Source organism: Eulemur rufifrons, chromosome 8, assembly GCF_041146395.1.
Source record: "Eulemur rufifrons isolate Redbay chromosome 8, OSU_ERuf_1, whole genome shotgun sequence".
Taxonomy (NCBI): Eukaryota; Metazoa; Chordata; class Mammalia; order Primates; family Lemuridae; genus Eulemur; species Eulemur rufifrons.
This window is the reverse complement of record NC_090990.1, coordinates 28476953-28498206: the sequence shown is the minus strand read 5'-3', so window position 1 is coordinate 28498206 and position 21254 is coordinate 28476953. Positions and strand designations below refer to the sequence as shown.

At 36.5% G+C, this 21254-nt stretch overlaps 1 protein-coding gene across 1 annotated transcript in view; it reads right to left on the bottom strand.

Annotated features, from left to right (window-relative positions):
* The window catches only part of RLF (RLF zinc finger), a 70263-nt gene that overhangs the window by 24462 nt on the left and 24547 nt on the right, over window positions 1-21254 (bottom strand). Inside the window, exons 4-5 of the mRNA XM_069477758.1 lie at window positions 16535-16667; window positions 10194-10396 (exon numbers count right to left, since the gene is read on the bottom strand). Of these exons, the coding sequence (XP_069333859.1) occupies window positions 10194-10396; window positions 16535-16667 (336 nt within the window). The remainder of the gene's footprint in view (window positions 1-10193; window positions 10397-16534; window positions 16668-21254) is intronic.

Below are 21254 nucleotides of genomic sequence, written 5' to 3'. Positions count from 1 at the left end.
AGATTTCTGATTATAAAAATGTCTATGACAGAAAACCTGAAAAATAAAAAGAATAAAAATCATCCTTAGATCTTACAACTCAATGATAAACCAATGTTAACAACATGGTGAATTTTCTTCCAGTATTATGTCAATGCACATTTACTGCACACCATGGGTTCAATATATGATTGCTGCAAATATGTACATATTTTAAAGAAAGGCGGCACTATACTGGTTGTATATTACTTCTTTTACCCTACATCAATGTTGTGACTTCAGTGTTTCTATAAGATGCTTTCAACAGCCCCCAAGATAGGAGAGGGTAGAATGTAGAGGCAGAGAAATCAATAAGATCAATATGAAGAAAAAAGGTAGTGGAAAAGTAGTAATGATGGTGATAACAATGTTTCTAACACTTATATAGCATTAATATGCTTGGCACTCTTCTACAAGTTTCCATATACCAAATCATGACATCTTCACAACTACCCTACAAAATAGATACACTGTTGCTATTTCCACTTACAGAAGACAAAACCTGAGGCACAGAGAGGTTAAGTAACTCACCAAAGCTTATACAGGTAGCAAGTGGCCCAGGATCTACCCTAGTCAGTCTGGCTCGAGGGTTCATACTCTTGGCCACTATGCTATATTGAGGTTTTTTTTTGTTTTGTTTTGGTTTTTTTTTTTGAGACAGAGTCTCGCTCTGTCACCCTGGCTAGAGAACAGTGGCATCACCATAGCTCACTGAAACCTCAAACCTTATAAATAAATAAACCACTCCAGAATTTAATTGGCAAGACCAATGTATACATCACAGTGGATTTCTTCTCAAGTTGACAATGTTTAGGTTTTAAGCACATAAATTTCTAGTTAATATGAAACTTAACCCCCCCAAAAAAACCCCCCAAAACTGTGGTACATCTATACAATGGAATATTATTTGGCACTAAAAAATTGAGCTATTGAGCCATAGAGAGACATGGCAGGAACTTAAATGCATACTGCTAAAGGAAAGAGCACTTAAAAGAGTAGCGCACACCACAGACTTTGGTTGGTTAAAAAAAATTAGAGGGCAGTATGAGTTTGATAATCACAAAAAGAAAGGAAAAGAAAAGAAAAGAACAAAGAGGAAAAAAAGAGAAAGGAAAAAAGAGCTATTAAGCCACAAAAAGACATGGAAGAACATTAAGTGCATACTGTTAAGTAAAATAAGTCAATCTTTACTTCTTAAGAAGTCAACCTGAAAAGGTTTCTTAAAGAAATAAATGGTCATTGATGCTTCTACTTAAACACTATTACTGTGTGTATCTGAGTGAAGCCTGAAATGTCCTACTGAATTCTTGAAAATGACATGTCTAACTGACTGTCCATGATGACCTCTCTGGCATACTCGTACATCAACCAAAACACCCACACATAACCCATTAAAGTGAGACTAGAAATGAGATTTAGACGCATACTAAATTCTGGGAAGATGTCTCTTTAAAGATATTTGAAAAAAAACACTGCTTTAGGAGATAAAATATTTAAATAAGCAAACCCTCAATTTCTCTATACAGCCTTTCTACTATTAGCTTATTTTCTGACTGTACATCTCATTCCCTGTATGATCATAAGGATAAAGTGAATATATTAAGACTGCAATTTTAAATTTAACCACACACTTTGTAATTACTCCTTGTTCAGGATTCATTGTTAATCTTCATTCTCATTTAAGCCACACCTGGAATTTCTATGTTCTTGTTTACTTTTTCTTCTACTCCCAATGTGAATTCCCACTAGGTTCTATTTAAATTTATTTTCTCTGTTTATCATTTACATCTAGTGACTGTGTCAATTCCCAACAGTGTTAGACTGGTGAGTAAATCAGATCCTGTTTGTCTTTTCCTTTTCCCATCAAGAGAAGAAACAAGCATCTGCTATCATGTCTATCAACTACATTGGACAACGAAGATATAGCTCATTCAGGAATTAAGAATGAAAAGGACCCTTACCTTAACTGTGCTAAGAACTCTGCTGACAGATTTCTTGGCCGTTTAAATAGAAGCACTTCATGTTTAAAACATTATTGCCCTTCTGTTTATTGGTGGAAAACTTGATCTTTGCAAAGATATCCCCTTTCAGTAATGAAAAAAATATAGGAAACATCCACTTGGGACACTAGGCCATTGCCAAGTCTGTGACTATTATTAAAATCCTTTCATATGTAAAATTAATAGCAATGTCATCTCATTCAACATAAATCAAGTATTACAACCTAGAACTCCAGGATTCCATGAAACTCTTCTGCCTTCTAGTCCTTTCTGAAAGGACTAACTCTTTATGCACTGGCTTCTGAATTTTGGCTTTCAGATGACCCAGTCAATTAATCTTAATTATATGTGTTTGGCTAAATCTTCCCAACAGAGGTTTCCCATTACACACACCCATTACTGGGATACCCGCAGGTGCCAACAAACTACTTTTTATTCCCAGCTGTAGCTCAAGTTAATTTAACTCTTCTCCTGAACTCAGCTGAAGTAGATGGCAAATGTGTGGGTAACTGTTACCTTAGAACATTTGCTGATTTTAAGTTCTAATTAATGAATATCCAGTGATTCATTAGAACTTTTTCAAAGGAAACTAAAGATTCTCTTTAATTTTGTTGTAATTTGAAAAAAAAAATTCACTAGATAAGAGGCTAATTATGATGGTATCAGTTTTCTTTTTAAAATTATTTTATGGGTGTTAAATGTTTCTGCATTGCTTTATTTAACAAATTAATACAAATCATGATAAAAATGTTTTAAAGTTCATCTGTATGCATGTATAAGAATAAATGGAATGATATACCAAAATCTTCCTAATCAGAACATGGCCCATCACTGTCTACCAAATGGAAATGAGTTGGAAGGTAGAAGGAGGGCTGGCCAAGGAGGCAGATAACCTGCATTCCAGCCTGGGCTTTGACTCTTTAATTAGCTTAATGTAGGTAGGCCTTGGAAACACTACCATCTTGGCCTTAGTTTCATCACTGGTAGAATATGGAGTATTATCCTAACTGATACTTAATGATTGTAATAGATTGAAAAATATGATTCTTCTAGAGTAGAATGTTGGCAAACATTTTTTGTAAAAGGCCAGACAGAAAATATTTTCAGCTTTTCCAGCCAGATAATCTCTGTTATAAGTACTCACCTCTGCCACTGTAGCACAAAAGCAGCCACAGACAATAAATAAGTGTGAGAGCATGCCAGTAAAACTTCATTTACAAAAACAAGGTAGTTGGGTCACTGGCCTACAGGCCATCATCATCTGCCAACCCCTGTTGTAAAGCAGCATCAAATCACATTTCCGATAACACAGTTCCTTACAAACCTAACACATTTGTCGAAAGGAATTATATAATTTCCAGAAAAATCCTGTTTCCTTACCTTGTTATTAATAAACGAGGAAAGATCAAGTATAAAACAAAGCTTATCATCTTCCCATACTCTCCCTGTCCCACTATCCCTTCTTTGCCATTCTAATCAGCAGCAGAGTACCACTACTCTTCAGTCTCCTAGCGTCTTGAAAGCATCTCTGTACATCCATCCTCCTCTACTTTTGCCCTGTCAGCAAGACCATTCCTTGCTCCTCTTGCTGACTCCAATCTCTTGTTCTAAACCTAATATATATTCTTTCTGTCTAATCTTCGTAAAACACCAATTCACTCATGTCACTTCCTACCTTCAAAGCCTTCCTAATTTCTATCGCATCCAATCTAAGCTCCAATGCACTAGTTTCCAAGGCCCTACTTTTCCTGATCAAACAGGTCTTCTTTCTCACAACACCCACTCTCTGCCCTAGGCAGGGTATTCTCTTGTGGGTCCCTGCAAAGTACTCATGAATTTCTGTGCCTTTATTACCATAGGTAGTCATCCCCAAATCATTCCTTCTACCCATCCAAACCCCACCATTATCTCAAGGTCCAACTCAAGGATTAATTTTTCTATAAAACCTTATAGGCCAGTCTACACCAATATTCAGTACCTCTGCATTTCTACTGAATCTAGGGGCAGTATCATATAGCTTAGTACTTATCTTCCTACAACTATTTCTGGCAAACAAACCAGGCCATACATACTTTACTGTATTTGCCAATGCCTAATACAACACTAGAAACGAAATAAATTTTAAATAAACAAAAGTTGAGAGTAAAGGAAAAATTGTTATTTTTATAGGATGAGGAGGAATCAAATCCAAGATGTAGCATTTTTAGTATTGCTTCCGAATTCTTTTGGCATGTGTCAGGTGCTGAGAATTATCATTTCTACATCTTATTCTGATTAAGTTTCCCAAACACAAAATACTGCAGTTGTTATCAGAGCTCCTTACTCTACCCGACACTGCAAATAAACAAACTAGCATACAGGTTCATAGTTGGTGAATTATGAATGCTTTTAAAGATGTGCATGAAATCATAGGAGGCTAACTATCTCTATGTATACCACACTGCGTCTCTGTCCAAATCCAGATTTCACCTCTGATCAATCTCCTTGATTGCTTCATCCCTAGTTCTGTACCTCAGGCCTAAAGAATTCTTGTACTAATCTATATTTGTATGGTGTCTGTTAAATGCTAAGAACTGTGTTAGATGATTTAGATATTATCACGTTTGAACTATCTAGCCATCTTTTGAGACAGCTACTATTATTTTGTCCATTTTATAAAGAAAATGAAGCTACCTGCCCAAGGCTGTATGGCTAATAAGTGAAAACACAAGGATTTGAGCCTACATATTCTTACTGTTGCTCTCACTTCTCCAGACATTTTGTGAAAAACACACTCTACTTATGCTCCCCGGTCAATCCAATCCAGTAATGAGCCATCTAGAAGCCTCAGCACTCCAAAGCTCACTCTCAACTTTTAACAGTCAAAAGTGTGACTTTAAGTTTCCCCTTTGGGCAAACAAAAGAAATAAGAAAAACCCTCTCAAACAACAAGTCTACTTTAAGAACCAGAATTCAGGTCAGGCGCGGTGGCTCACGCCTGTAACCCTAGCACTCTGGGAGTGCTGAGGCGGGCGGATCGTTTGAGCTCAGGAGTTCGAAACCAGCCTGAGCAAGAGCAAGACCCCATCTCTACTAAAAATAGAAATTATATGGACAGCTAAAAATATATATAGAAAAAATTAGCCGGACATGGTGGTGCATGCCTGTAGTCCCAACTACTTGGGAGGCTGAGGCAGGAGGATTGCTTGAGCCCAGGAGTTTGAGGTTGCTGTGAGCTAGGCTGACACCATGGCACTCTAGCCCGGGCAACAGAGTGAAATTTTGTCTCAAAAAAGAAAAAAAAAAAAAAAAAAAAAAAAGAACCAGAATTCAGGAAGAACCAGACATTTATAACAGAAGGTTGGCAGTGCCAGTGAGCTATACCATGTATTATATATGAGACATGTGAATGTGAATAAGTACGAAAGCAAAGCAGAGGCAGACCACCTTGAATTTAAACCCCGGGCCCACCACTTAGTGGATATATAAGTATCGGCTGGTTATATAATCTCTCTGAGCCTCAGAGAGATTACAAATCCTCTAAATTGCTATAAAATTCATAGGATTATCATAAGGATTAGATACCAACACATTTAAAACACACAGCACAGCTTGGAATAGACAAGTACTCAATAAATGTTTTCTATAATTATTTTTAAGGTTGAAGTGAGAAGTCTGAAAAGACAGGCAATACAAAGCACTTTATCCTTTGATTTCTTTATGGCCAGAAAGTCCAACAAATTAGATCATTTATTAATAAGGCCATGGGTCATAGTTTTAAACTCCTTTTGGGCAAACTATTTGTTATTGTCCACTTCACAGCCACCAACTGGCTATTTCACCTCTGCATCCTATATCTGAGCTCCTGTCTAGTGTCATTTCCCAAGGCAAAGATGACCAGCATTCTGTGTCTCTACTACACATCCCTTGCCTAGTCAATCCTCTCAGACTCAGGTGACTACTAAACCTCAATGTCTAGGTTACGCTGCTTCACACTGGAATGCTGCCAATCTAATATCCCAGAATAACGAGTTTATGAAGACTGAAAAAACAAGGCAGTTCATAAAAATGTAAAGGCTACTAGGAGCCAGGATAGAATCAAATTCCTGGAGTCACCATTTTGGCTATTGGGAAGTATCTTAGACATAAGTACATCTTAAATTTCAACAAGTAATCTGACAAAAGCGTCTCACAATGGGGATACAAGATCTGGGCCACAGAGAGGTTAGCTATTTGAAACAACTATTGACCCAAGCATTAATCCATGACTCAGTCAATCTACATAGAAATCTGTCTCACTGGTTCACATATTTATAAACACATAGATAGCATAAGCATTATATTTCAAACTGAAATAAAGCTGAGAGAAAGAAAAAATATGAATCACAATTTTAAGATTAAAAAAGAATTCTGTGCAAAATTTAAAAATTTACAAAGCATGAGTGAAAAGTTTCAGCTTTGATATTCTGGTTATAACTGGAACGAAAGCTAGAAATCCTATTAACAACACATCAAGGAGTGGAGCTGTACCTCTCATTCCTTCACTCAAAAAGTTAAGTATTGAGTGTCTACGTGGCTAAACATTCTTCTAGAATGTAGGGATATAGAGTGAACAACCTATGTCCTTGTCCTTAGAGAGTTTACAATCTAGTGGGAAGAAATAGTGAACAACTAAGTATGATGCCCAATGAAAGTAGTAATATGTATGACAAAGAAAACACAGCAAGGTAGGAGGACAGAGAGTGATAGAGGTCATTTTAGATGGGTTAAGTATATATTTATAACAATAACAGCAGATATTTATTAAAGAAAAACAGGGAAGAGAAGGGGGATGGGGTAATATTTTAGATGGACACTGGGGAAGGCCTCTCTGATATGGTAATGTTTTAGGTGGGACACTGGGGAAGGCCTCTCCTCATGCCTGAGGTAAGGACGGGAGCCATCTAAACTATCTTGCAGAAGGGCATTCTGGGCTGAGAGAATAGCAAGTACAAAGCTCTAAGACAGGACCATGCTTGGCTTGTTCAAAGAACATCAAAGACAAAGTGGCTGGAGAAAAGTGAGCATTAAGTCATATAATATAAGGTCAGAAAAGGTTAGAAAAGTAGTTAGGGGCCATGGCACACAGAATAATGAATTCTGGATTTATTCTAAGGAAGGCGGAAAGTTATTGGATGGTTCTTAGCAGGAGTGGCATGGCCTGACTTAAGTTTTAGAAGAATTATTCTGGCTATTTTTGAGAATAAAATATAGAGGCCAGCAGTTAAAGCAAGTATGCCAGTTTGGAGGGTTCTGGATTCATCTTTGAATCCGTAATGCCTAACATAGCATTTGGTGTACATACCAACTAGGCTAATATTCATTATCCTATATCTTTAATATAACATTACTAGTAGGATACCAAACTCAAGTATGAATCCCAGTTTAAGCACTTTGGCTTTGTAACCTTGAACATATTACTTAATCTGGGCCTCACTTTCCTTATCAATAAAATGGAGCTATCTTAGAGTTTCTGTGAGGATTAAATGTAACAAAGCATGTAGCACAGTGCCTAATACATAGTAAGGACTAAACAAGATATTCGCTACCCCCCCCCCCACCTCCAACACTGAGAATGTGGCTGGAAGACAATTAACTTCATTTAAAAGAAAACTCATAAAAACAAATAAAGCCCTAATATCAGGCATAGTAGGAGCTTAGTCTTGGACATGTTAAATCTGAGATGTTATAAGCCATACACGTATAGATGGTAATTAGGCAGCTGGATATGAGTCTGGAGTTCAGAGGAGAGGATGGGGCTTTGGATTCAGAACATAGTCGGTATTCAAAGCCATAAGACTAGACGAGATCATCAAGGGAATAAGTGTAGATAGAAAAAGAGGCCGGGCGCAGTGGCTCACGCCTGTAATCCTAGCACTCTGGGATAGCTCGAGCTCAGGAGTTTGAGACCAGCCTGAGCAAGAGCGAAACCCTGTCTCTACTAAAAAAATTAGCTGGATAACTAAAAATATATATAGAACAAAAAAATTAGCCGGGCATGGTGGTGCATGCCTGTAGTCCCAGCTACTTGGGAAGCTGAGGCAGTAAGATTGCTTGAGCCCAGGGGCTTGAGGTTGCTGTGAGCTGGGCTGATGCCACGGCACTCTAGCCCTGGCAACAGAGTGAGACTCTGTCTCAAAAAAAAAAAAGAGAGAGAGAAGACCAAATGACATAGTCATTGGGTGGGGATTTACTCCTCAGAAAGCAAAGTAGAACTGAGAAGGAGCAATCAGTGAGGTAGATAGAAAGCCAAGAGAGTACAGTACCCTATAAAACAATCAGAAAACTTTGTCAAGGGGGCAAAGTTGAGATATTAGATTGGTAAGATGAAAACTAAAAGGTCTTCATTGGATTTAGTGATGTGGTGGACTTGTCTTGAAAGGAGAAAAATGTTCAACAGTAAATTCAGACAATTTGTTCAAGAAACTATGCTAAAAAAGCCAGGAGAGAAATAGGGCAGTAGTTGGAAGGGGTAGAAGGATTTAAAGAAGGTTTCTATTTTAAAGATGGAAGAAATAACAGCATAAATGATGATGGGATGGTTACAACAGAGAGGAGGAACTTGATGATACAATTGAAAAAAGGAGAACTGTTGTAGCATTATCCTTAAAAGAGACAAATGGAATCTGATACAGAAGTGAAAGGTGTTGGCCTTAGCTAGGAGAACAGATATAATTTATCTCTAGTAACAGCAAAGAAGGTGTACACGCATAGATGCAGGCAGGTGAATAGATATTATGGAGGGAGCTTACAAAAATTCTCTTCCAACTGCTTAAATTTCCTCAGGGAAATAGGGAGACAGTTCATCAACAAAGAATGAGATAGGGCAGAAAGTATTACACTATAGGTTTGAAGAGAAAGGAAACAGTTGAAATAGTAATCTAAGAGAATAAATGGACTAAAGAAAATATAATGGGATTGATTTAAAGTAAAATTACTTGGTAGGTTTTTCTCCATGTAAGTTTGGCCCTAATGGGTGCAGGTAAATAAATAGAGAGTAGGTGGAGGTTTGGGGATAACCAGGATACTGGTAGTCAAACAAGTATAACTAGGCGAGAGACCAGCAGAGGAATTCAGAGTGCATGCTAAGGAGTGATAATGACCACTGACAATGGAAAAGCAGAGTAAGGAGGGAAGTGAGTGCATGAGGGGGATGAAGGAGAATGAAAAGGTGATAGGGTCAGTAGACTCTGGTTGATCTTGCCCAGGTGATCTTGATCAGTCTGTATATCAAAAGGAATGAGGTGGAAAGATAGTTGTATTTGGAGAGTAGGATATTACACGTAAAATGATCATAAAAGTTTAAGAATTACTACAGCATAGAACCAGACCTTTGGGATTCCTACATTTAATAAGAAACTTCAGTGCAGAAATAAAATGAAAATCCATATGTCCAATCTGAATGGCAGATGAGAGGATTAAAGGTAAATGACTAAATAAAGCCTAGGAATTTCTAATTTTTTTCTGTATAACTTTTCAAAAACTATTAGAGAAAATTAGTCCCAAATTTAAGGAAAACAATGATTCAGGTTTTTTTTTTTTTTTTAAAAGGATGCAATCTGATTGATAAAATAGTTTTTAAAAAAAGACTCAATCACTTTATCTTTTTCCATGGTATCCAGTTTGGCCACTTAATTGTTCAAAATGTATCCATGGGGTCTAGAGTCCTATACTTCACTGCTTATAAAGTTAAACATAAAAAATAACTTAAGCTAAAATGAAGTGCCATTTTCTTTAGTTTATCCCTTGATGCCACAATTAATAATTTCTACATTTCCTAAACATTGAGAAGTCATTACTTTAAGAAGAAAAAATGACTACATGTCCCTCCCCTACCCTCCCAAAAAGAAATAATAAGAAAAAAAAGGAAAAAACAACTTTTGCACTTAACGATTTCACAGCAAGCCATCACCCAACATGGAAACATCCATTTGTACATTTTTTAATTATTTACTTTTCAAATCCACCTATAAAATATAACTTTACATTTAATCTGCTGAACAGTTAAAAATACAAGTAAAAGGGTACTTTTCAGTAGCCTGAAAAAAATGACTTTTGATTTTCATTCTGATGGAAAAAAATAAAGCATGTAACACACATCAAAATCTATTAAATTCATAGCAAGTATAAATGATAACAGTTATTTACTTTACTCACCTCCTTAATAGCATCTTCATTAGGGAGCATAGAACATAAACATGTGATATAGGCTTGCTGAAAAGATGACACATTTGAAATTTCTTTAGACTCTGCACATAGTTTTGATAAAGCAGTAGCCTGGGGGATGAGGTTAGATTTCAACAAATGTTTTATTCTCATCTGCAGAAAGGAGGGTCCTTCTTGTGCAATCAATTTATTGACTAGAAAAAATGAAAAATAAAACAGTTTGAAAACATACCACATAACATGTCAGACTTGTTAAGATGAAAGTTTGATATCTTTTTTTGCTGTTGCTGGCTTGTTTTAGTTAATAAAAATTCAGATGATATAAATGGGAAGTTTATCCTGGTCTCAATACTCATCTAATAGAGATGAGAGGACCATTATTTTGCTAATAATTTCCACATCAGTTAGTAGTTTTATTTTGAATACCAAACCTTTTAATAAAGCTACCAACATTTTATCAAAATTAATTTGACCATCTCCTCTTTCACTTTCTGATGAGGATAGAAAGGAACAGTGAAATGAACTATAAGCATAAGGGCAAGAAAATGAAGCAAGTAACCTATGTAATATTAATAACTGTCGAAAGAATGCTTATGAGTTACCAAATTTTAAGCTGAATGTTTTTAAATACCTCTCATTTATTCTTCACACCACCACCAAGGCAAGTATTATTATCCCCAGTTTAAGGTTAGGAAAAATAATATTCAGAGAAGTTAGGTAACTTGCCAAGGATTCCAAAGCCAGTGGTGCTCTTTCCTCTAAACCAGGCATTTCTCAAAGTGTGTTCCACCGACCAAAAGACCTGAGAGATAGTCCTAGAAAAAAAAAGGATTCCTTGGTCAAATCTCTGAACAGTCCCTGCAATAAAGAAAACTGTTCACTTTTATTTAACCCAATGTTTCCTAAACTGATTTGACCAGAGAACCCTTTTACACATATTATTAGTAACCTGTAAAATATGTGTTCCTGGTTCAGTACACACTTTGGAAAATGCTGCTATGAGCAGTACTGAATACTAAGCACCTGAGCACTGATTGTACAATGCTCTGGTAAGCCCTTAATTTTTGAATAACAGATACTTAACAAGTGTGTAACATCATTACATAGTACTACTTACAGAGGTGGGAATATTGTGTGTCAAGCCAAGTGGTGGGGAAACAAACTGCTTTAAGTGGTTAATCTATAACACTGTTTCTGAGACTAGAAAGTGCCTTCTGAATCACCTGGGGAGCTTATTAAAATGCAGATTCTGAGTCATTAGGTGTGGGATGGGACCTGAGATTTTGTTTTTGTAACAAGCTCCCAGGTGATGTCCATACTGTTAGGAATGTGTGTGCGCGTGCGAGCGTGTGCGTGTTTATGTGTGTGTGTGTGTGTGTGTGTGTGTGTTTATGGAGTAGCAGTGATTTATACTAAGGATAAACCACTGGCTCAATTTTAACTACATATCAGAATCAACTGTAAAGTTTTAACAATTATCTGTAATATATATATATCTCACAAATTTCAAAAGGCACACAAAAAGGTATATAGTTAAAAGTTGTCGCCCTCCTACTTTCTTCACCCCAGTGTCCTAGTTTCCCTCTCCAAGAAACAAAGTTTCCAATTTCTTGTTTACCTTTCCAGAAATATTCTACAAGTACAGAAGACATATTTCTTTTGCCATTTGATATATCATATAGGTCATTCTATCATCAGTATATTTAGGGCCACCCTCATTATTTTTAATGACTGAATAGCATTCTACTGTATGGATGTACTATAATTTATTTAACCAATCCCCTACTGATATACACTTGCAAGTTGTTTCCAATCTTTGTCAATCATCAATAATGCTGCAATTTATAACCCTATTCACAGCTCATTTCAAACCTGTAAATAAATCTATAGAACAAATTCCTCAAAGTGGAATTGCTAAATTAAAGGATTTGTTCATTTGTAATATTGACTCATACTGCCAAATTACTGTTCAAAAACTGTACCAATTTATATACCCACCAGTGACATATAAATGCCCATTTCCTAAGGCACTTCAAAAAGTTCTGGATTCCAGAGCTCTACATCTGGAGATTTTGATTTAGCAAAAGGAGTCTGGACCTCAGTGTGTATATTTTTTGGTTTTAAATTCCACAGATATTCTAATATGTAGCCAAGGTCAAAAAAGCATGGAGGAAAAACAGATCACATTCACTTGGATTTTTAGTCACACAGTCAGTAAATTCCACCAAATGAACTCACAATCATACCCTCCACTCACATAGCTCCTCATTCTTTACTTCTATCTTCAGTAATGGTATTCTCTCAATTACACAAAATTAAAATTTTGGCATTATCCTTGCTACTTCTTTTCCTCAAGGAAATCAACTCAGTTATTATGTCCTAGCAATTCTTTTTAAACTCTCTCCAATCTAATTCCTCCATATTATTTCCTGCCACACCTGTCTCCCTTATACCCTATACTGTCTAACATCAGATTCTTTTCTATTTATCTGCCTTATGAGATTGTAAGCAATTTTACAAATCCCACAGGAGGCAACACACCCGAAAACAGGCATGTTATCTACACAACACACTGCCTTCCAAGTTCCCATAGCATTTTACTTCTTTCACCACACTGTTTTCTTTTTAAGTACAGTAATAAGGGATTATCGTGTACAAAGGTTAAGATTTCAGGTTTTGGAATCTCTGATCTGAGGTTGAATCCTGATTCTGACACACAGCTGTGAGACTCTTGGACAAATTAACTGACCACTCTGCACCTCAAGTTTCCTCATCTGTAAAAAGGTTAGTAATATCCATCTCACAAGAATGAAAGAATTAACAAAATACCAGAAATGCAGATAAGACACTTAGCATAATGACAGGCACAGAGTAAATGTTCAACAATACTTGCTATTATTTGTCTCTTATATCTCCTTTACTATGCTGTCAGTAATTTCTGACCAAATATCATGTCTTGTTAACTTTTGTATTCACTACAGCACTAAGCACAAGGTTTTTTTTTTTTTTTTTGAGACAGAGTCTCGCTCTGTTGCCCGGGCTAGAGTGAGTGCCGTGGCGTCAGCCTAGCTCACAGCAACCTCAAACTCCTGGGCTTAAGCAATCCTGCTGCCTTAGCCTCCCGAGTAGCTGGGACTACAGGCATGCGCCACCATGCCCGGCTAATTTTTTCTATATATATTTTTAGTTGGCCAGATAATTTCTTTCTATTTTTTAGTAGAGACGGGGTCTCACTCTTGCTCAGGCTGGTCTCGAACTCCTGAGCTCCAGTGATCCGCCCGCCTCGGCCTCCCAGAGTGCTAGGATTACAGGCGTGAGCCACCACGCCCGGCCAGCACAAGGTTTTATATATTACAGATGTTTAATAAAACCATATACTTAGCAACTGAAAGATTATCACTCCCCAATCAAAAAACTTTTAACATCATCTCATCTGGACTCAAATTCTGCCTCCACAATTTTAACTACATGGTCTTGGGTATGTATAATCTCTCATCTGTTTTATGGATTAAATGAGATATGAAAGCACAAATACAGTGCCCAACACACAGCAGGCACTCTGAAAATCATAGCTACTATTTCTACAAGGTAATCTATTTTATTCAATATATTACAACTAGAGTTAAACCATTGCTATATCAATTTTTAACATATAGTTCAATCTTGTATTTTAAAAAATCATTTTTACTTAAATTTATTTTAAAAGGAAATTAACCATACACTTCAATATACCAAACAATATAATAAAGTGTACACTGAGAAAACTTACTCCCAATTGTAATCCATTCTGTATTATTTTTTCAAACATTTTAATATAAACAAAAATTTTAAATCCTATACCCTCCCCTTCCACCCAGATTCAACAACTGAACTGTTCTGCCATATTTCTTTACCTAGCTCTTTTCTTTTTCTGAACCATTTAAAAGTAATCTGTAGTCATCATGACACTATCTTGTACTATATACTTCATCATGTAAAAGCATTACCATTTAAAATCCAGTTAAAAAAAAAAAAAAAACAGCTTTTCCATAGTGTCTTTACTGATCATGCCAGGCAGAAGTGTCAACAATTAGCACTTACTGCATATCTCAGTTATAAACTGGGTTCTTCTGGGGAGTTGAGGGAGACACACAAAATTTAAGGCAGGAAAAATAAAATAAAAATATTTATAGGCCTTTTTTTAGAAATTGAAATCTAAACTGAAATGCATTTATTAAGTTCCTTGAGAGTTAGGCTTCTGATTACTACCGACTGAGCAGAAGACCATCAATGAGATTATAATCACTGCTTTTTGTCATCAACTATATAACATCTGGGCTACAGGGACAGTGGAGATATACAGAAAGCTTTCCAAGCTTTTGACGTGAAGTTAGGTTAAGGGCTAATTGTAAAAGTAGACAAGCCACAGGTTGCCCACCACTTACACTGTGGTTCTCCGTATAGTTCCTTAGATATACGTAGATATCATGTACCCACTCAGAGTCTTATACATAGTGGGTGCTTAATTAATCTTTACTGAATAGACAGGATACACAGGATGCTAGGTGAGCAATGCTTCTCTCCATTCTTCATGTTTTTCTATGTTGAAATAATTAATTACTATTAACTCCTGAGGTGGGGTGACATATTTGATTAGTATATCATGGGAAAATATATTGGGGACGTTTAACTCAACTCCATCCTTTTTTCTCTTGGGCTTGGGCCTGTCTCACAGAGCATGCATTCTTCTCTGCCCCAGTCAAGACTTAACGGTTAGTATCCTTCGGACCCATTAAAAAAAAGACTTATCTGGACTAGGATCTAATTCTGGGATGCTTTTGAAACTACTTGGCTCTGTCTTCTAACAGGTTTTATCAATAGTAAAGATGACATTTTAGCCTCCATCTGCCTATACATTTACAAAGGGATGCCATTTATTGAGGACCTCAACAGAAAAACAATAAACACCAATCTCTTTTCTATTTAACAGCTCTTTTCCTCATTCTTTTTTTCTTATCAGTGCAACTGATAAGCAGAATTATCAGAGGAAAGGTACCAAGGGGAAATCTAACAGTCTTTTTTTTTTTAGACAGAGATTTGTTCTGTTGCCCAGCCTAGAGTGCAGTGGCATCATCATAGCTCACAGCAAACTCAACCTCAACCTCACGGGCTCAAGAAATCCTCCCTACCTCAGCCTCCCAAATAGCTGGGACTACAGGTGCATACCACCACACTAATTTTTCTATGTTTTGCATAGACAGGGCTTCACTATGTTGCTCAGGCTGGTCTCAAACCCCTTGCCTCAAATGATCCTCCTGCCTCAGCCTCCCTAAAGTTCTAAGATTACAGGTGTGAGCCACCATGCCCAGCCAATCCCAGTGTCTTTATGCCAATCTTCTTACTATACAGAAAGGCCCAAATAGCATGTATATGGTAAAATAGTCAAACTTGTTGAATGAATAAGCTAATTGGGATATTTTAAGGCATCAACATTCAAGTGGCTTGTTCTAAGACCTCAACTAAAAATATCTCAAGAAGTGTAGTAATTGTTCCAACTTCTGTTTTTATGCCAGAAATAGACTTAACAAAATATGATCCTTTGGACTGTCCACTAACTTGAAAAAAATGAAATTACAATTGTTGTCTGTATCAAATGAGATACTTTTGTGTCTAAAATGCAAATGTCAACTCAAAGCTGTAATTTTTCTTGTCTTTTTTTGTTTTATTGTTATTATTGTTATTTTTATTGGTAGTAGTAGAGACGGGGTCTCGCTATTGCCCAATCTGGTCTTGAACTCCTGGCCTCAAGTCATCCTCCTGCCTCAGCCTCTCAAAGTGCTAGGATTGTAGGCATGATCCACTGCACTTGGCCTCTAATTTTTCTGGTCTTAAACTGACAATTTTGCAAATAAAAAATTTCATTCTTTGTATTTCTCTATAAAACACTGAATTCCAATTATTTCATCAGTATAAAATAAAAAGGGGATTTTTTTCATGGTCCTCAGCTATTGCAACCAGTGAAAAAAGTATGAGCAAAGCTTTACCATATACCAAAGACCAGAAGCAGATTATTCATTTCTACCTCAGGAACTTTGTATGAACATTGTAATTCAATGTGAAATTTTAAAGTAAGTGCAGAGAGACTTAAAACGCTACCCAAAAATGTAAGAATCTGTACTTAAGCAAAATATTCAATGCTAATTGTTAATTTTTGCCATTCAAATAAGTAAATAAGTAAAATGACCAGGTATACATATACAAGTGAAATTCGCAGAACTTTAACCCATAATCAATTTCAACTCTCTCAGAATTAAATCCTTGTCTAATATAATCAATAAAGTTCTAAGACTTACCTTCCTCTGTTTCTACTGGCTGTTGAGACAGAATTTTAAGAAGAATTGGGTTTTTCCACACCCCTTCCTTGGTAACATGAACCAATATTTGTAGGTTATTATTCCCAAATTCCAATAATGCATCATGTGACTCCTAAAACAAAAACAGCATTCCAGAAAACAAGCTAATAACATAAAAAATTTTGCCTTTTCAATACATCTGAGCATCTATGAATTGAAAGGACTTGGATTTCCTAAAAATAAGTAAGCAATAAAAGACTATCCTCAAAGCTTTTGTGAAATTCTGTTGCCACTTGTTTACAAAACTAGGATGTTCCATGTCTTCTTATATTTTCCTGGATAGAGCTTGAGCCCATCCTCCAAAGTGAGGTATCACAAGAATGGAAGAATAGGCACTACATGTACTTGCCATCAAATTGGCACTGACGGATCAACACTAAGGTGCTTACACAGTAGTAATATTCTTTGAGGTTGGGGGTGGGTAAACTCACAACTAATGGACTCAGTGAGCATTGTAAGGGGGGAAAGGACACACCTCAAATCATGGTTTGGATGTGGCAAAGTCATAACATGTAACCAAAATATTTGTACCTCCATAATATCCTGAAATTTAAAAAAGAAACAAAACAGGATGTTTTCACTAAATTAAAGAATATCTTTAAATGTTCTCCCAAATTCCCCTCTAGTAAAATTATCACTACAGTTTAATTTAGGTTCTTGCATTACTGTGGGATATTTGGAGTGTCCTACTTACTATTCATATGGGTTATATTACTAGCAGACACTTTGAAGACTTGACTGAAAGCCCTGGTAGTAGCTGATTTAATTATTTTAAAGCCACTGGTGCAGCTTTCTTTTAAAGGATTCTGCAACATTCACATAAGCAGCCTATTCCTTCCAACAGAAATATTACTTAATGACACCAATTATATAACTGTTCAAATTCTTTCAACAAATTACTATTTAAATGAGAGGTGGCTGTATATAAAATATCATGAAAAGTCTAGGTTATTAGCTACTATTTCATCTAATCAGCAAACAAACAAAATGTAATTGTCAATAGTTTGTTAAAGATCTTCTATACAAGAGGTGAGGGAAAAAGGGCCAGAAATTTAACTCAATATAAATGATTAAGTATGTGTCTCACTGTCCTCTATTACTAGTGAGGATCATTGATTATAGTGTTCCCATGCTTTAAAATTTTTACCTCCTTTCTCTTATTTTAGACCGCTGAAATTCTCTAGGAACATAAGCTTCTATTTATAACAACATTCCTTTGGAAAATATAAGCCAAAAGTGTTCACAGACCTAAGAATATAGTTTTATATTCACTCAGGTATAAGATATAAAGCTTCCCCCCTGCTTAAATTTCATGTTAAAATAAGACAGGCTTTTACTACACACACACCCAATATGCTGAGTTATTTTCTGCTGAGAAAGGGCTTAAGATATGAACTGATGCAGAAAGTGATGTTTACAATTAATAGTTTACTAACAGCAATATTTAATCCTACAATTTTCCTTTAATAGGTTGGCCTGTGTCCTCGGGCTTCTTTCTACCTAACTTAGGATGACAGGTATTTATTTTGGAGGGAAGAAAAACATTGATGTGAAATTTTCAGAATTTGCTGTGTCTGGGTACCATATTGACAAATATCTAACAGACTTGTACCATTACATTTTAGCACTATCACCCACCATGATACACAGCAACTGAAAAAAAAGGTCAAAATTTGAGTTTTAAAAAAAAGCCTTCTACTTTCTCATTTATCAAAGTTCAAAATACACTTTAAATATACTCTTTAAAAACTATAGTGGCATTTAAAAAAATAATTTTACAACTTAGAGTTGTTTCTTTTTAAGGTGAAAATACTCCAGCTCACTTCTTGAAATCTACAATACAGAAATACCAGCACAAGATGCTTACTCTCACACCATTTACAATAAATACCAAAGCAATTTGGTTAATTAATGATATAACCAGGCCGGGCGTGGTGGCTCACGCCTGTAATCCTAGCACTCTGGGAGGCCGAGGTGGGCGGATCGTTTGAGCTCAGGAGTTCGAGACCAGCCTGAGCAAGAGTGAGACCCCATCTCTACTAAAAATAGAAAGAAATTATATGGACAGCTAAAAATATATATAGAAAAAATTAGCCGGGCATGGTGGCGCATGCCTGTAGTCCCAGCTACTCGGGAGGCTGAGACAGGAGGATCGCTTGAGCTCAGGAGTTTGAGGTTGCTGTGAGCTAGGCTGACGCCACGGCACTCACTCTAGCCTGGGCAACAGAGTGAGACTCTGTCTCAAAAAAAAAAAAAAAAATGATATAACCACAAAATAGAATTCTAAGCAATCATCAAAAAGGGAAATCTATATATGCAATCCTAGACATATGTCCATGATAATTATTTAGTAAAAAAAAACAAGTTTGCAGAAAATAAACTCTCATTTTTCTATTAAAAAATCTATGTCAGGCCGGGCGTGGTGCCTCACACCTGTAATCCTAGCACTCTGGGAGGCCGAGGTGGGAGGGTCATTTGAGCTCAGGAGTTCGAGACCAGCCTGAGCAAGAGCGAGACTCCATCTCTACTGAAAAAAAAAAAAAAAAAAATAGAAAGAAATTAGCTGGACAACTAAAAATATATAGAAAAAATTAGGCGGCCATGGTGGCACATGTCTGTAGTCCCAGCTACTCGGGAGGCTGAGACAGGAGGATCACTTGAGCCCAGGAGTTTGAGGTTGCTGTGAGCTAGGCTGACGCCACGGCACTTTAGCCAGGGTGACAGAGTGGGACTCTGCCTCAAAAAAAAAAAAAAAAAAAAAAAAAACAATTTCAGAGTACATATTTTTATATCCATAGGAAAAAAGTGTGGAAGGGTTAAACAGCTGTAAACAGGGACTGAGAACTATTTTGTGGGATGCTCTGATAAAAACTATTCTCTTAACCAAAAGTATCCTCAATTCCATCTGCTGTATTGTCCACTTCTCACATAAAATAAGAAAAATTCAGGGTTTTATCTTTGAGATTTCAACAGGGACCATGTCTTACATCTACCTGTACACCTACTGCATTTATTTTACTTAACACATATTCAAAAACGTACCCTACATATCTGACAAACCCTGAAAACTTACACAAATGCAAAAAAGGACAATTATTTTTTTCAAGCAAACAATATAAGAAAAAAATGAAGAAATAATTCTAATAAGGATACAGGATGAGTATTCCTCATCCAAAAATCTGAAATCGAAAATGCTCCCAAATCCAAAACTTTCTGAGCGCCGTCATGATGTTCAAACAAAATGCTCATTTAGGCCGGGCACGGTGGCTCACGCCTGTAATCCTAGCACTTGGGAGGGGAGGGGAGGGGAGGCGAGGCGGGCGGATCGTTTCAGCTCAGGAGTTCGAGACCAGCCTGAGCAAGAGCGAGACCCTGTCTCTACTAAAAATATAAAGAAATTAGCTGGATAACTAAAAATGTATAGAAAAAATTAGCCAGGCATGGTGGTGCATGCCTGTAGTCCCAGCTACTCGGGAGGCTGAGGCAGTAGGATTGCTTGAGCCCAGGAATTTGAGGTTGCTAGGAGCTAGGCTGACGCCATGACACTCTAGCCTGGGCAACAGAGTGAGATTCTGTCTCAAAAAAACAAACAAACAAACAAACAAAATGCTCAAGATTTTTGGATTAGGGGTGCTGAACTGGTAAGTATAATGCAAATATTCCAAAATCAGGAAAAAACCCAAATCCAAAACATTCCCAAGCATTTTAGATAAGGGATACTCAACCTTTATTAATAAAAAATAATAGTAACAGCCCTAATAAGAATAAGTAGATTTGTTCTTCCAGAATGCCATATGCCAGGACAAAACTACTGCAAGGCTCAAAAAATATAGTGACAAAAATCAATGTGCTATGCATGAAAGATTATTTTAGTAGCTGTATATCGGATACATGAGAAATTAGGACTGCATTACAGGGATAAAATAGGCCAAAACATGACAAAGAATCCTTTTCTCTCACAAAGCAAAAACATTAACATTATATCATTTCACTTGGGGTTATGTATTCCAGGGGAAAGAAACTTCCAGATAATGAGGTCTGTTGTATGCAAATTTGTGCCTATATGAAACAGGTCCAAGCTACTAAAGAGCCTGTGTCCTCGAGCAAGCAGTTAACAAAATAAGCTCTGGGTTTGAATCTGTGTCTAACTTTGGACAAGCTAATTAATCTCTCTATGACTATCTTCCCATTTGTAAATGGAGATTCAAATAATCTCTACATTAAAAAGTTTGTAATTTGATTAAAAGATATAAAACATGTAAAACATAGTATGGAGCAGTCCCTGGCATATAATTAGTGATTAATAAACGAATGACTGCTATTATTTAGTATGTCTTTTTTAACAATAAACTAGTTATTTAAGTAGTTTTGCCATCCCCATCAATAACAAGCAAATTTGTCTCCTGTTGTCGGCACTGTGTTTGCTTTTTCTCCTATCCTGCTCTTTCTCCCTAACTTGCCACTTTCTGATCTGCTCACCTACTAAGGTGATAATCAAGCCAATGTGAGAGCCCAAGTATTCAATAGTTCTCCCATAAGTAAAATGCATGAATAGAATCTATGATGACTACTTTAGTGGTTTCAGAGACTTATAATACTTGGCACAATTCCTGAAGTGTTAGGGGGGAAAACATAAATCTTAAATGTAATAAAATATGAT